The sequence below is a fragment of the Leptodactylus fuscus genome, chromosome 5, assembly GCF_031893055.1.
Source record: "Leptodactylus fuscus isolate aLepFus1 chromosome 5, aLepFus1.hap2, whole genome shotgun sequence".
In the NCBI taxonomy this organism is placed as follows: domain Eukaryota; kingdom Metazoa; phylum Chordata; class Amphibia; order Anura; family Leptodactylidae; genus Leptodactylus; species Leptodactylus fuscus.
The window spans coordinates 114,040,669-114,057,710 of NC_134269.1; the positions used below are offsets into that span (position 1 = coordinate 114,040,669).

The 17,042-nt window shown below is 40.7% G+C and overlaps 1 protein-coding gene across 1 annotated transcript in view; it reads left to right on the forward strand.

Moving 5' to 3' along the window:
* Window positions 1-17,042, forward strand: part of HGF (hepatocyte growth factor) — a 144,102-nt gene that overhangs the window by 107,506 nt on the left and 19,554 nt on the right. Inside the window, exons 9-11 of the mRNA XM_075274052.1 lie at window positions 9,722-9,849; window positions 15,398-15,500; window positions 15,580-15,713. Of these exons, the coding sequence (XP_075130153.1) occupies window positions 9,722-9,849; window positions 15,398-15,500; window positions 15,580-15,713 (365 nt within the window). The remainder of the gene's footprint in view (window positions 1-9,721; window positions 9,850-15,397; window positions 15,501-15,579; window positions 15,714-17,042) is intronic.

Consider the following 17,042-nt stretch of genomic DNA (forward strand, 5'->3'; position numbering starts at 1 on the left):
ATGAATTTGCCCAAACTGGGCTGTTTAGAGGCTCCCTCCACCATGAATTTGCCCAAACTGGGCTGTTTAGAGGCTCCCTCCACCATGAATTGGTCCAAACTGGGTTTTTTAGAGGCTCCCTCCACCATGAATTGGTCCAAACTGGGCTGGTTAGAGGCTCCCTCCACCATGAATTGGTCCAAACTGGGGTGGTTAGAGGCTCCCTCCACCATTAATTGGTCCAAACTGGGCTGGTTAGAGGCTCCCTCCACCATTAATTGGTCCAAACTGGGCTGGTTAGAGGCTCCCTCCACCATGAATTTGCCCAAACTGGGCTGTTTAGAGGCTCCCTCCACCATGAATTTGCCCAAACTGGGCTGGTTAGAGGCTCCCTCCACCATGAATTGGTCCAAACTGGGGTTTTTAGAGGCTCCCTCCACCATGAATTGGTTCAAACTTGGCTGTTTAGAGGCTCCCTCCACCATGAATTGGTCCAAACTGGGGTGGTTAGAGGCTCCCTCCACCATTAATTGGTCCAAACTGGGATGGTTAGAGGCTCCCTCCACCATTAATTGGTCCAAACTGGGCTGGTTAGAGGCTCCCTCCACCATGAATTTGCCCAAACTGGGCTGGTTAGAGGCTCCCTCCACCATGAATTGGTCCAAACTGGGGTGGTTAGAGGCTCCCTCCACCATTAATTGGTCCAAACTGGGCTGGTTAGAGGCTCCCTCCACCATTAATTGGTCCAAACTGGGCTGGTTAGAGGCTCCCTCCACCATTAATTGGTCCAAACTGGGCTGGTTAGAGGCTCCCTCCACCATGAATTTGCCCAAACTGGGCTGTTTAGAGGCTCCCTCCACCATGAATTTGCCCAAACTGGGCTGGTTAGAGGCTCCCTCCACCATGAATTTGCCCAAACTGGGCTGGTTAGAGGCTCCCTCCACCATGAATTGGTCCAAACTGGGGTTTTTAGAGGCTCCCTCCACCATGAATTGGTCCAAACTTGGCTGTTTAGAGGCTCCCTCCACCATGAATTGGTCCAAACTGGGGTGGTTAGAGGCTCCCTCCACCATTAATTGGTCCAAACTGGGCTGGTTAGAGGCTCCCTCCACCATTAATTGGTCCAAACTGGGCTGGTTAGAGGCTCCCTCCACCATGAATTTGCCCAAACTGGGCTGTTTAGAGGCTCCCTCCACCATGAATTTGCCCAAACTGGGCTGTTTAGAGGCTCCCTCCACCATGAATTGGTCCAAACTGGGTTTTTTAGAGGCTCCCTCCACCATGAATTGGTCCAAACTGGGCTGGTTAGAGGCTCCCTCCACCATGAATTGGTCCAAACTGGGGTGGTTAGAGGCTCCCTCCACCATTAATTGGTCCAAACTGGGCTGGTTAGAGGCTCCCTCCACCATTAATTGGTCCAAACTGGGCTGGTTAGAGGCTCCCTCCACCATGAATTTGCCCAAACTGGGCTGTTTAGAGGCTCCCTCCACCATGAATTTGCCCAAACTGGGCTGGTTAGAGGCTCCCTCCACCATGAATTGGTCCAAACTGGGGTTTTTAGAGGCTCCCTCCACCATGAATTGGTCCAAACTTGGCTGTTTAGAGGCTCCCTCCACCATGAATTGGTCCAAACTGGGGTGGTTAGAGGCTCCCTCCACCATTAATTGGTCCAAACTGGGCTGGTTAGAGGCTCCCTCCACCATTAATTGGTCCAAACTGGGCTGGTTAGAGGCTCCCTCCACCATGAATTTGCCCAAACTGGGCTGGTTAGAGGCTCCCTCCACCATGAATTGGTCCAAACTGGGGTGGTTAGAGGCTCCCTCCACCATTAATTGGTCCAAACTGGGCTGGTTAGAGGCTCCCTCCACCATTAATTGGTCCAAACTGGGCTGGTTAGAGGCTCCCTCCACCATGAATTGGTCCAAACTGGGGTTTTTAGAGGCTCCCTCCACCATGAATTGGTCCAAACTTGGCTGTTTAGAGGCTCCCTCCACCATGAATTGGTCCAAACTGGGGTGGTTAGAGGCTCCCTCCACCATTAATTGGTCCAAACTGGGCTGGTTAGAGGCTCCTTCCACCATGAATTTGCCCAAACTGGGCTGTTTAGAGGCTCCCTCCACCATGAATTTGCCCAAACTGGGCTGGTTAGAGGCTCCCTCCACCATGAATTGGTCCAAACTGGGGTTTTTAGAGGCTCCCTCCACCATGAATTGGTCCAAACTTGGCTGTTTAGAGGCTCCCTCCATCATTAATTGGTCCAAACTGGGCTGGTTAGAGGCTCCCTCCACCATGAATTGGTCCAAACTGGGTTTTTTAGAGGCTCCCTCCACCATGAATTTGCCCAAACTGGGCTGTTTAGAGGCTCCCTCCACCATGAATTGGTCCAAACTGGGGTGGTTAGAGGCTCCCTCCACCATTAATTGGTCCAAACTGGGCTGGTTAGAGGCTCCCTCCACCATTAATTGGTCCAAACTGGGCTGGTTAGAGGCTCCCTCCACCATGAATTTGCCCAAACTGGGCTGGTTAGAGGCTCCCTCCACCATGAATTGGTCCAAACTGGGTTTTTTAGAGGCTCCCTCCACCATGAATTTGCCCAAACTGGGCTGGTTAGAGGCTCCCTCCACCATGAATTGGTCCAAACTGGGGTTTTTAGAGGCTCCCTCCACCATGAATTTGCCCAAACTCTGCTGGTTAGAGGCTCAATCCACCCTGATTTTCAAAACAAATGTTGGTGCCAACCTCAACTTACTACAAGGGCCAAATTCACTGCTGGTGACAAGCTCTCCTCACTGCAAGTGCCAAATACACATGTTTCAAGGTGTTTTCCTACTGTCAGAGAGGTGGTATTGAGTGTGTAAAGTGTGTAGTTGTTAGGCTGTGATGTTGGGGTAATAGAGGGTCTTTGGTGTGTTAGATGCCCCCAGACATGCTTCCCCTGCTGTCCCAGTGTCATTCCAGAGGTGTTGGCATCATTTCCTGGGGTGTCATAGTGGACTTGGTGACCCTCCAGACACGGATTTGGGTTTCCCCCTTAACGAGTATCTGTTCCCCATAGACTATAATGGGGTTCGAAACCCGTTCGAACACACGAACATTGAGCGGCTGTTCGAATCGAATTTCGAACCTCGAACATTTTAGTGTTCGCTCATCTCTAATTGCTAATACTAATGCCACACTTACTTTAAGATTTTAATTAATCATTAATTTATTCATCTAATTATCAAGATATCTTTAAGAAACTACTGTACATAGAAGGTTCTCATAATGAATGATGGATTCAGAACAGTCGGCATGGCAATCATAAAAAAAGTTAAACTTCTGCCAAAATTGGAACAATATGAAACATATTTCTCACGTTTTAATATTCTTATGTTGGGCCAAAATGCAGCTCATTGCTTCAAGAAGAATTTTGCTCATGTATATCATTTTTGCCTCAGTGGAGTTCATACTTTAACTTTTTACCTCTAGAAATTGGTTATTTTGATGAGAAGCAAAGTATTATGTGAGTTTAATACGTGCCTGGACAGAACTTTGGAAAAGAAATTGAATCAAAAGAAAGCCAAGTGCAACTATGATCTACAGTCCTATGAAAAAGTTTGGGCACCCCTATTAATTTTAATCATTTTTAGTTCTAAATATTTTGGTGTTTGCAGCAGCCATTTCAGTTTGATATACTGATACTAATAACTGATGGACACAGTAATATTTCAGGATTGAAATGAGGTTTATTGTACTAACAGAAAATGTGCAATATGCATTAAACCAAAATTTGACCGGTGCAAAAGTATGGGCACCTCAACAGAAAAGTGACATTAATATTTAGTAGATCCTCCTTTTGCAGAGATAACAGCCTCTAGTCGCTTCCTGTAGCTTTTAATCAGTTCCTGGATCCTGGATGAAGGTATTTTGGACCATTCCTCTTTACAAAACAATTCAAGTTCAGTTAAGTTTGATGGTCACCGAGCATGGACAGCCCGCTCTCAAATGATCTGAAAACAAAGATTGTTCAACATAGTTGTTCATGGGCAGAATACAAAAAGTTGTCTCAGAGATTTAACCTGTCAGTTTCCAGTGTGAGGAACATAGTAAGGAAATGGAAGACCACAGGGACAGTTCTTGTTAAGCCCAGAAGTGGCAGGCCAAGAAAAATATCAGAAAGGCAGAGAAGAAGAATGGTGAGAAGAGTCAAGGACAATCCACAGACACCTCCAAAGAGCTGCAGCATCATCTTGCTGCAGATGGTGTCACTGTGCATCAGTCAACAATACAGCGCACTTTGCACAAGGAGAAGCTGTATGGGAGATTGATGAGAAAGAAGCTGTTTCTGCAAGCACGCCACAAACAGAGTCGCATTAGGTATGTAAAAGCACATTTGGACAAGCCTGTGGACTGTTGAAACAAAGACTGAGTTGTTTGGTCATACAAAAAGGCGTTATGCATGGCGTCCAAAAAAAAAACAGCATTCCAAGAAAAACACTTGCTACCCACTGTAAAATTTGGTGGAAGTTCCATCATGCTTTGGGGCTGTGTGGCCAATGCCGGCACCAGGAATCTTGTTAAAGTTGAGGGTTGCATGGATTCCACTCAGTATCAGCAGATTCTTGAGAATAATGTTCAAGAATCAGTGACAAAGTTGAAGTTACGCCGGGGATGGATATTTCAGCAAGACAATGATCCAAAACACCGCTCCAAATCGACTCAGGCATTCATGCAGAGGAACAATTACAATGTTCTGGAATGGCCATCCCAGTCCCCAGACCTGAATATCATTGAACATCTGTGGGATGATTTGAAGCGGGCTGTCCATGCTCGGCGACCATCAAACTTAACTGAACTTGAATTGTTTTGTAAAGAGGAATGGTCCAAAATCCCTTCATCCAGGATCCAGGAACTGATTGAAAGCTACAGGAAGCATTTCATTTAGGTTGTTGATTGGTTGTTTAACTTACCATTAATATTATACCGACATATGTTCCGTATATATTATTATTAATTGCTTATTGGATGCATGTCTCGTATATTTGTGGTTACCCCCCCCCTTCCCCCTTCTCCTACCTATATGTAACCCCTCCCTTCCCCTTTACCCCTTCCCACCCTTTGTATTTTGTGAAAAATTTGTAAAATGACTCAATAAAAAACTTTGAATTAAAAAAAAAAAAAGCTACAGGAAGCGACTAGAGGCTGTTATCTTTGCAAAAGGAGGATCTACTAAATATTAATGTCACTTTTCTGTTGAGGTGCCCATACTTTTGCACTGGTCAAATTTTGGTTTAATGCATATTGCACATTTTCTGTTAGTACAATAAACCTCATTTCAATCCAGAAATATTACTGTGTCCATCAGTTATTAGATATATCAAACTGAAATGGCTGCTGCAAACACCAAAATATTTAGAACTAAAAATGATTAAGATTAATAGGGGTGCCCAAACTTTTTCATAGGACTGTATCTATCTATCTATCTATCTATCTATCTATCTATCTATCTATCTGTCTGTCTGTCTGTCTGTCTGTCTGTCTGTCTGTCTGTCTGTCTGTCAGTCTATCTATCTATCTACCTATTTATGAGCAATCAAGTCATTAGTTTTGACTTCTTGTGATGAACTTGCCATCATAACACAACCATTAGTTTCTATGACAGAGACATGACAAGCTTAGTGACAATTTTTTTTATGATCAAAAAATGTAACCTGGGATTCTAAGAACATGCCCTAATTATTTATATGTAGACTTCTGGTATCACCAACTGTAAGACAAGAATCAAATCTGGAAAGTAAATCACAACATCACTACTGCAGAAATACAGTATGTCGAATGAGTTCAATGTATGTTATTGAAAGTAAACATTGTGGGGGAAGGGCAGTAGTTGGAGCAAAGAACAAGACAATTAACAGAATAAAAAAATTGACCATATTCAGGCATATGTTAGATCACAAGTATGCTTTAGTATTCAAGTCATTAATCATATTAAAAGTGATTGTAAAGAATGAGAGAGGACTGGATGGTGTGCACTGATGTAGCTGGATTTTATATTAAGCACTTTAAACATGACTAAGGAGTTAGAGAATGCAGACTTCAAGGAGAATGGCTTGCACTTATTAGCAGTATTTATTTTATTACCATGTGCATCACTGATACAGTGAAATATAAATTTGCTCTTGTATACATAGATAGTAGACTGTTGAGTTGCTGCAGAAAACTGCAAATTACCCTGGAAAATGCTTTGCTGATAAAATACATCACATTGTATGTTAGCTCTTCAATAATGAAGTGATTCTAAATCCAAAATAGGTGAAAGTTTGTTGACAGAGATCTGTGAAAGATGATTATGATACCTACATAGGATAGATTATTACATATATACAATATATATATATATATATATATATATATATATATATATATATATATATATATACACACACACACAATGCTCAATCAATTTAACATGCTGTTGTGCAAACGGAATAGACAACAGATGGAAATTATTGGCAATTATCGAGACACACTCATTAAAGGAAGGTTCTACAGGTGGGGACCACAGACCACATCTCTGTACTAATGCTCTCTGGCTGATGTTTTGGCCTCTTTTGAATATTGGTTGAGCTTTCACACTAGTGGTAGCATGAGACGTACTCTACAACCCACATAAGTGGCTCAGGAAGTGCAGCTCATCCAGGATGGCACATCAATGTGAGCTGTGGCAAGAAGGTTTTCTGTGTCTGTTAGCGTAGTGTCCAGAGGCTGGAGGCACTACCAGGAGACAGGCTAGTACACAGGAGATGTGGAAGGGGCCGTAGGAAGGCAACAACCCAGCAGCAGGACCACTACCTCCACCTTTGGGAAGGAGGAACAGGAGGAGCACTCACAGAGCCCTGCAAAATGACCTCCAGAAAGCTACAAATGTGCATGTGTATGCACAGTTAGAAACCGACTCCATGAGGATGGTATGAGGGCCTGACGTCCACAGATGGAGGTTGTGCTCACAGCCTAACACCGTGCAGGACGCTTGGAATTTGCCACTAAACACTAGGATTGGCAAATTTGCCACTGGCGCCCTGTGCTCTTCACAGATGAAAGCAGGTTCACACTGAGCACATGTGACGGATGTAACAGATTCTGGAGACGCCGTGGAGAGCGATCTGCTGCCTGCAAAATCCTTCAGCATGACTGGTTTGGCAGTGGGTTAGTAATGGTGTGGGCAGCTTTTCTTTGGAGGACCGCACAGCCCTAGATTTTCAGTGGAACATTTGGTGCACATGATCAAATACACTACATTAGGTGTGTTACAGGTGAATGTAAATGGGATTTTAAATCTATGAAAATCTACTGAAAAAGCTATATGTTGGAGAGACCGGACAGAAACTCAGAATGAGAATCAATTCCCATCGCCATACAATTAAACAACAGAGAATAGACCTTCCCGTGCCAAAACATTTCTGCCAGGAAGATCATAATATCACCAGTGACATGAAAATTTTGATTTTAAGAGGGAACTTTAAATCAAGAAAACAGCGACTGATTTATGAGTACAAGTGCATGACACTATTCAAATCTCTAGATAGTGGTTTGAACACATTACGTGGATTTATGTCTTTTTATACAAATCTTTGAACTAAGACAGCCATAAAGATAAAGACTCTGGGAACTAGGGATTGATTATTTGTTTTTATATGTATATAGTAATAAGCCTCTTCCCACCTCCCTCCTGAAATCCTATCCCTGTATCCAGTTATAAATATATACACTCACCGGCCACTTTATTAGGTACACCATGCTAGTAACGGGTTGGACCCCCTTTTGCCTTCAGAACTGCCTCAATTCTTCGTGGCATAGATTCAACAAGGTGCTGGAAGCATTCCTCAGAGATTTTGGTCCATATTGACATGATGGCATCACACAGTTGCCGCAGATTTGTCGGCTGCACATCCATGATGCGAATCTCCCGTTCCACCACATCCCAAAGATGCTCTATTGGATTGAGATCTGGTGACTGTGGAGGCCATTGGAGTACAGTGAACTCATTGTCATGTTCAAGAAACCAGTCTGAGATGATTCCAGCTTTATGACATGGCGCATTATCCTGCTGAAAGTAGCCATCAGATGTTGGGTACGTTGTGGTCATAAAGGGATGGACATGGTCAGCAACAATACTCAGGTAGGCTTTGGCGTTGCAACGATGCTCAATTGGTACCAAGAGGCCCAAAGAGTGCCAAGAAAATATTCCCCACACCATGACACCACCACCACCAGCCTGAACCGTTGATACAAGGCAGGATGGATCCATGCTTTCATGTTGTTGACGCCAAATTCTGACCCTACCATCCGAATGTCGCAGCAGAAATCGAGACTCATCAGACCAGGCAACGTTTTTCCAATCTTCAATTGTCCAATTTCGATGAGCTTGTGCAAATTGTAGCCTCAGTTTCCTGTTCTTAGCTGAAAGGAGTGGCACCCGGTGTGGTCTTCTGCTGCTGTAGCCCATCTGCCTCAAAGTTCGACGTACTGTGCGTTCAGAGATGCTCTTCTGGCTACCTTGGTTGTAACGGGTGGCTATTTGAGTCACTGTTGCCTTTCTATCAGCTCAAACCAGTCTGGCCATTCTCCTCTGACCTCTGGCATCAACAACGCATTTCCGCCCACAGAACTGCCGCTCACTGGATGTTTTTTCTTTTTCGGACCATTCTCTGTAAACCCTAGAGATGGTTGTGCGTGAAAATCCCAGTAGATCAGCAGTTTCTGAAATACTCAGACCAGCCCTTCTGGCACCAACAACCATGCCACGTTCAAAGGCACTCAAATCACCTTTCTTCCCCATACTGATGCTCGGTTTGAACTGCAGGAGATTGTCTTGACCATGTCTACATGCCTAAATGCACTGAGTTGCCGCCATGTGATTGGCTGATTAGAAATTAAGTGTTAACGAGCAGTTGGACAGGTGTACCTAATAAAGTGGCCGGTGAGTGTATATGCAGCCTGCAGAAAGTGTTTTTAGATATATCTGAAGAAGGAGCTCAGAGGAAGCTTTGAAACGTCATATTCTGTCATCATTATGAGTTAGCCATTAAAAAAGGTATCACCTACTGAAGACTTGCAAGTTTTTTGTTTTTTATATTTCTACTAGGGAATGTGAGAACTGGTTGCAATTTTTGATTACAAGAAGAAAAAGATGTTTCCACCACCAGGAGCAAAACAGGGACAATGCAGTTACATGCTAAGAATGTGCATAACTAATCATATGCGAAATAGCTGTGAGTCAAATTTATGTATGATATAGCCAAGAGGATTATTTATAAAATGATAGCAGTTTCACATTCAAAACTGTAGTGGTGGTGACATATGGAGCATGAAAGTCAAAAGTTAAAATGTTGTTCGATTTTTGATCATCAATGAAGACATCCAATTTAGCTCCAGCATAGTCAGTTTAGCAGAGGGATGAGGAGGAGAAAGAGAGAGAAAGAGAGAAAGAGAGAGAGAGAGAGAGAGGGAGAGAGAGAGAGAGAGAGAGAGAGAGAGAGCATTTTTACAAAATGAGGGTGAATATCCTTACAAGTAACAAGATTCTCCAGCATGAGACATCAGAATTGCTTAGTGGCTGCCCATACAAAATTCAAATGTATGCCCAATCATCAAATTGGTTTCTTGCCCAAAATATTGTGACCATGTATTTAATGTATTTATTAAAGATAAATATACCTTGCTCAGGAAAATAATGCATTTCTGTTCATTACATCTCTTCTAGGGATCTAAGTGAAAATTACTGTCGAAATCCTGATGGATCAGAGTACCCATGGTGTTTCACGACAGATCCAAATGTTCGTATTGGTCACTGTTCAGAAATACCAAAATGTGAAGCATCAAATCATCACGGTAACGTTTAACTATAACTTTGTGTCACGTAAAATATATCTGCTTTATGTTCATTTAGGGTTGAAAAGCTAAAATGTTTCACAACAGGAGCAATATTAATGGAAGTTTTCCAACTCACAGCCCAAGGGTCATGTGTGACCCAAGATGGCTATGAGTGTGCACCAAGGATAATTGTAAACTTAAAACATATTGTGGAAGATTTATTATGTCCTGTATGCCAGTTTAATAAACAGTCACAACACATTTTGCACATATGCAGTTTTTGCACAAAAACATTGTGACTTCTTTTTTTTTTTTTGCATTATCCTCATTTCCACCAGAATCAGATGTATATGATGAAATCTACGCCAGCTATGAGCTGGTATAAATTTCTCTCCATGTGCACCCTGTGCTGGTGATGGGGCAAAGGATTATAAAGACTGGCATTAATAACAGCAGTCTTCATGAATCTAACTCTATGAATTTTTTGTGACTATGTTTCATAAGGTCACATAAGATAATTATATGTACAATTTGTATACACATGCATGACTTCAGATTTATGGCAGTGTGCAGCTTCCGTTAAGTGTGCTCATCAGCTTTAGTTAGTGTTTTTAATGTGAGGTCCGAGACAACGCTTCTTTTTCCAATATGGCTCAGAGACACCAAAGGTTTAGAAACTCTTGGTCTAGACTAAAGGTTTATTTCAAATTAAATATTAGGTCATTGAGAATGGTTTTATACATCTTTATGATATTTTATATAAACTACCTTCGCTTTTTGACCTGCTTTCAGTTTAACAATTGTTTCATATAAAATAAAAACCCAACCCATACAAAATGCATGTACAATAAATTAAAAGCCAGTAAAAAAAATATATTTTTCGGCTCCAAGATCTCAGAAGCTAGTCTTAGCTGGAGGCTTGAGTCTGATGAGTGTGAGAGGTCACCATAAATATGACAAGCATGAGATCTGCATGTGTGACTGTGATGCATTAGACTATGTGAAGTGATTTACTGCCCTGAAAACAATAGAAGGAAGTAATATATTTGTTTTTATCTGATCAGTTTTGTAGAACTTTAGTAGAAGGTAAAACCTGAGATAACTAGATAATAAATAACTAGTATATACTATAACTGGTCAATGGATAGCCATCTTTAGGAACCTTCATTTATCCCCAGTGATACTGTTCAGAGAAATAAAAAGAGGTTTCTGTGGTACATTATAATTTTAGCCCCCTATGTCTAGGTGTTTATGTAGGTCTCAGAAATTTGGCCTGCTTTGATCATTAAAGCCTCGTTCACGTCAGCATTTGTATTCCATCCGGAGGTGTCTGCATGAGGACCCCGCAAACAGAATACCAAATGCAACTGCAAGTAGTGTGCCAGTGAAAGCACACGGACCCCATAGACTATAATGGAGTCCGTGTGCTTGCCGCCAGATCTATGCAGGGATCCTGCGGACAGAAAAGTAGTTTACAATCTACTTTCCTGCCCGCATGATTCGTGCGGGCAGCGTATTGCAAGCACACGGACCCCATTATAGTCTACGGGGTCTGTGTGCTTTCGATGCACAGCGCTTGCAGTTGCGTTCAGTATTCCATTCAGGGGGTCCTCATGCGGACTCCCCGAACGGAATACTGAACGCAGATGTGAACGAAGGGTAAGACTTCACATATCCTAACTATGTGTGTTTCCTATATTTGTAGAGATTATTTGCACATACTACTATTACAGCAAACTGTAGGTGCTATTGCGGTGGATGTGAAGTCTTTAAAGATGTCAGCTGCTCTGAAGCAGAGAAGACTCCATAGCTACCGGGTCTTCAATGCACTGTGCCTTGGAGAACTAGATCTAATACTGATGATCGGAGTTCATTCTAGTCGCAGGCAGTGTATTTGCTTACACTCCCCCAAAGTCAAAAAAATGGCCCGCAATAGCGGAGTAGCGAAAGTCCCATAGACTGCAATACAAGAATCATACTAAACATCCTTATGTCCAAAAAGGACTAATGTACAAACATCTTAAAATATTTATCCCATCTGGCAAATGCTGTAGCGGAAAAAAAAATCAAAAGAGCCAAACCACAGCTTTTTTCAACATTTCACCTCCCATTAAAATTTTAACAAAAAGTGATCAAAACATCAGATATTTCCCAAAATGGTATAATTAAAAAGTACATCTGGTCCTCACAAAAAAAGATGCCTTATGCATCCCTGTTCACAGAAGTATAAAAAAGTTATGGGAGTAAAAATATGGCAACTCAAAAAAAAAAAAAAATTATTTTTAAAAGTTTTGAAATTTAAGGGGTATTGCCATCCCAAGGGTCTTATCTATACTGATAGCTTATGTAAATTGAAGACTTTTCCTAAATATTTTGCTTTAGAATTCTGCTTTGTTCTCCTGATATGTGACCTTATTCCTCCCATTGTTTACACTGTGTTGCTATAACCATGGACCTATAGGAGAAGTGATGTCACTTGCTCACTGCTCTTGCTGGCTGGAAAATCGTTCCGCTAATTGCAGTTTGCTGATAGAGCCAAATCTGCTATCTCTCTATGTAAACACACAGATAACACTGAGTCAATTCTGTACAAGCATATGCATATTATCTGATCTGCATAAGAAGTGTGTGTCCTGTTCAGCAAGAGGGAGGAAGGGGGAGGGGGAGAAATACAGGAAGTGAGAAGAGCAGGCTGCAGGCAAAGCTGCTGAAACACTGAGATGGGAAAACCCAATTAAGGGGTTAAATGTAAAAAGAATTTTTGTATAAATTTGTTATTCCTAGAATTGTACTGATCCATGGAATACCAGTGAACACTGAAACAAAACCCGTAAGAAAGTTGCACAAACACAGTTTTTTTCCAATTCCACCCCATTCAGAACTTCTTTCCAACTTTCCTAGTACATTGTGTAGAATATTAAATAGTATCATTACAAAGTACAATTTGTCCAGCAAACTTTAAGCTCTCACATGGCTCTGTTAATGGTAAAATAACAAAATTATGGGGTTTGGAAGGTGGGGAGTCAAACATAATCAAAAAGTGCCTGCGACAGCAAGAGGTTAAAAACTAAACACACTTTCTTGGGAAAGGGAAAAATAGCGCATTTTCATGAAAAATTAGATTTTCATTAAAAAAAACTCCTATGAGGTTGATCTTTGGCTTTTTGCAGCAGATTTGTAGCTTAAACAGTCTTGCTTTGGCTTGATGATTAGTCCCTTTCAATGGGCCTAGTCCACATTTGGCTATACTCTGCGGTTTCTGCCTTGATCGAGCCTTAAAAATTGTTATGTCAGTTTCTATGTCCGCAATGTGGATTTTCAGCATTTATACAATGGTGCAGATTTTTTGAAATGGGAGGCAGACTAAAAATATTTTTTGCTGCATATTCCATGCCGACGTATAAGTATAAAATCAGCAGTATGAACACGCTCTTATACTGTATATAGAGAATTTAGTGCTATGTGTTATCATTATACATGCTTTGTTAACTGTGATTACTTTCTAAATCAAGGTAATGCAGAAATAATGCTATTATCCACAATGATAAACTCAGCCTTCAAATGCATTGTCAAACCTCACAAATATATAAATGTAATCAGACTTTTGCATAATGGAGTAATGCAAAACTCAGAGTTGTAAAAATAACTTGAAGATGAGAATGATCTGGATAGAAGTATTCAGCTCCTTGAATATTTTGTTAAGGACAGGTAGCATTTTTTTAAGTGAATATGAGTATATCTGATGAGAGAGATGCGTCAGCACTGACAACAAAGGACAGTGGAAGGGTATCAGAGGGAAAAAGAGAAGAGGTGAGGAAAGGTTGATCAATGGGACGCAGTGATACATTTATCACAAGCAAATTAGTTAAGTTTGATGATTAGACAGGATGAGCTATTGGTTACTTGATTTACTGACAGCTGGTACTGGTATTCTGGATGCTACATTACCTACACAAACAATATCAGAATTATCTATCGAATTAAAAATTAGTTAAAAGTTGGATTTGGTTAGTGTTAGGACTAATAAATCCTTCACTTTTTTAGATTAATGGGGTATCGCTTCCATTATTCTGTGGTTTTGCTTTTGCCCTAAGGGTAAGTTCACACTGGATTTTTTGGGACAGATTTCGACGCAGAATCCGCATCAGAATCCGGCTCCAAAAAAACGCCTCCTATTGACTTCAATGGGAGCCATTCACTTATTTCTTCTGCTAGTGGTTTTCTGCCAGTTGTGGAAAAAAGAAGCAACCTGCCCCTTCTTGCCACGGATTCCGCGGTGGAATCCGCCACTGCGTTCGCGGCCCGAACACTCCCTCCTGACTAGGCCCATTAATTTGGGCCTAATCTGGAGCGGAATGTCGCAGCTGGATGCCGATACTCTGCATCGGCATCCAGTCGTAGCTAGCCGTTTTTTGGACCGGATTCTGAAGCAGCTTCCACGTCAAAATCCGTTCCAAAAATCCCTGTGTGAACTTACCCTAAATATGATATTGGTAGTCACATCATATGCAGTTTTGTAATTTACATTTATTTGCTTTTTCAGGCAGTAACAATAGACTGAGAGCAGGAAATCATCACTATAACTATAAATGGATGACTGATCAGCCATTCAATATAGATTAGAATGTTACTTGTAGATAATAATGTTACATCACTCATGTAAAAGATGCAAAGAGGGAGCATATCCTTCTATTGTGGCTCAGCCACCCTTCACTTTGTGCTCTTCAGTATGGTGTTTTCCTCCAGTACTCCCACAATCTGATCTCCGTTAAAGGTCCAAAAGACCTAAACATTACCTGTTGCTGAATTGCTAATAAAATTGGAGTGTTCACTTTCACATGATCAGTATGTTGGAATTTATTTATTTTAAACATACAATACATGGAGCAGGTAGATGACAGCTACTGTACTGTTTGTAGCTCTCTAGGACATAGAGAGGAGTTGTAGTTACAGATACCTCCATACTTTATGATGCGTATATATGGTTATGTTCACATGTTGGAAATTTGTTGCAGATATTTCTGGTCCCTTCCTCTGAAAGGGGCTTGTACAGATCTATGCACATACTGTAAAACATTTTATTAATAAATGCTACGGAGAAGTATTCCTAAGCCAATTATTATATAAATTAGTGGCAGTGATATTACTCTACAGTACACAGCAAATTCTAAGTACTTTCAATATTACTTTTCAACACTTGACAGAACTCCTACAAGATTTTCCTAAAGATTCTTCTTCCTGTATTCACATATCAAACGTGTTGTAAACAAATCAGTACAGAAGAAGATTTTTCTTTTCCAGATGGCTTTTCTTTTTTTTTTTTTCATTTTAATAAAAAGGACTTTAATCCATTTGTGTATTTATTCAGCCTTTTGGTCTTGGTTTTCAATCAGAGACTTGTTTGGTTTGAGTTGTAAAGCTTCTATTCTTTTCATTTGTGTAAAGTAGAAACCACTGGAGCAGCTGCTACTCAGAGACTTTGCTGTTTGCCTTTGGGTGGGATTTTGGTGTCTGCTTTTGTTTTTTCCTGATTTTTTTAGCTTTAATATATATTTGGTATTTTCAGAGTGTTACTATGGCAATGGCATCACCTACAAAGGGACCATATCTAGAACACGATTCAGACTTACGTGTACCATGTGGGAGAAAAATATGGTCGATGTGCGAAGGTATGCAAATTTAAAAAAAATTTTTATTCATTATTAAAAATTATTTTTCACTAAACTGGTCCTTTTTGCTATATTGTAGACATACATTCCGAGAGCCAGATGTTTCTATACTTGAAAAAAATTACTGCAGAAATCCTGACAATGACGCTCATGGACCCTGGTGTTATACTGATAATCCTCTAATACCCTGGGACTATTGTCAGATTTCTAGATGTAAGTATTGTACTCAGCAAGATAATAATATATGATCAGTTCTGAATTATTGTAAAATTACTTTTATGGAGCATTGCTATACATAATTGTAGTGCTTGTATACGGGATGCAGAAGTGTTGTAGCTCATGGAATATTTATTGTCTGTTTTTAACCATTAGAGTACATAAAACCCTATAATTATAATTCATAACATTTTAACAGGATGAAAATTCTAATGTACAGAGACTAGGTAAATGCAGACTACTTAGTTCTCTACGTCAGCCATGGTATAGCACAATTTCTGAAGTGACACCCATTTATACATAAAAAGAATAGTATAGCAAAGAAGACAAGTGATATACAAAAGGACTATCAAGAAGAGGCAGGGAGTAATGGCTGAAGCTGTAAATAGTTGGAGTACTTTTTAGATAAGGAGTGTGAAAGTAATTTTGTCCTCTGATCTGGTCCAGGTCAGAGTGACATAAATCCATGTTGTCCATTCATTTCAGCTGTGAGGATGTGAAAGGTTTTCATGTAGTTCTACTCCCAGACCCTCCTATCTGTATGAGATTTGAAGGAACCTTTTATTATTAAGACTTTCATATTTGTCTCAACCAATGTTTTATCTACTTACCTAACTATTTGCACCTCCTTGGCTGTCGTAGTTTTAGAGCCTGGTGACCCTGCTGCTACTCTGTAATTTTGTTACTTTTGTACTCCTATACATCGATTTCTCTATTGTATAACACATGTGGTATCCTCTTATTTGGCTTTTCAGAATATTTAGGGCATTGAGTTCTCAACAGGAGTGCCTTGGAAACTTACCATGGGGGTTGCTTTTGTACCATGTTAGCCAGTGGGTATGAAACATAAAAAAACAAAAAACTTGAGAGTCTTCAGTAGTTGATACCTTTTTTTTAATGGCTAACTAATAATGATGACAGATTACAAGCTTTCGGGATCTCAAAATATAATATATATAATATAATAAATAAAATATAATATAATAATATAATAATAAAATATAATCTCAAATATACCCAAGGAAGGGATCTGAGACATCCCGAAAGCTTGTAATCTGTCATCATTATTAGTTAGTGTGGGGAATCGCTCAGGTAGATGCTTGTAGCAGTGCAGGAAACAGGGACACAGACACTGGATTACACACAAGTTCAGGCTTTATTCACATGTAACGCATACACTGCTTTTGCAAAGCCACAGAATAAACAAAACAAAATCCTTCTTGGCTGAGAAAACTAACTTAAATGTAAGGAAACTTTTCCCTGACTATACAGACTGGCTACCAGTCTCCCACCTTGGCAATAACAACGGGTGGCACAGTACCTGCT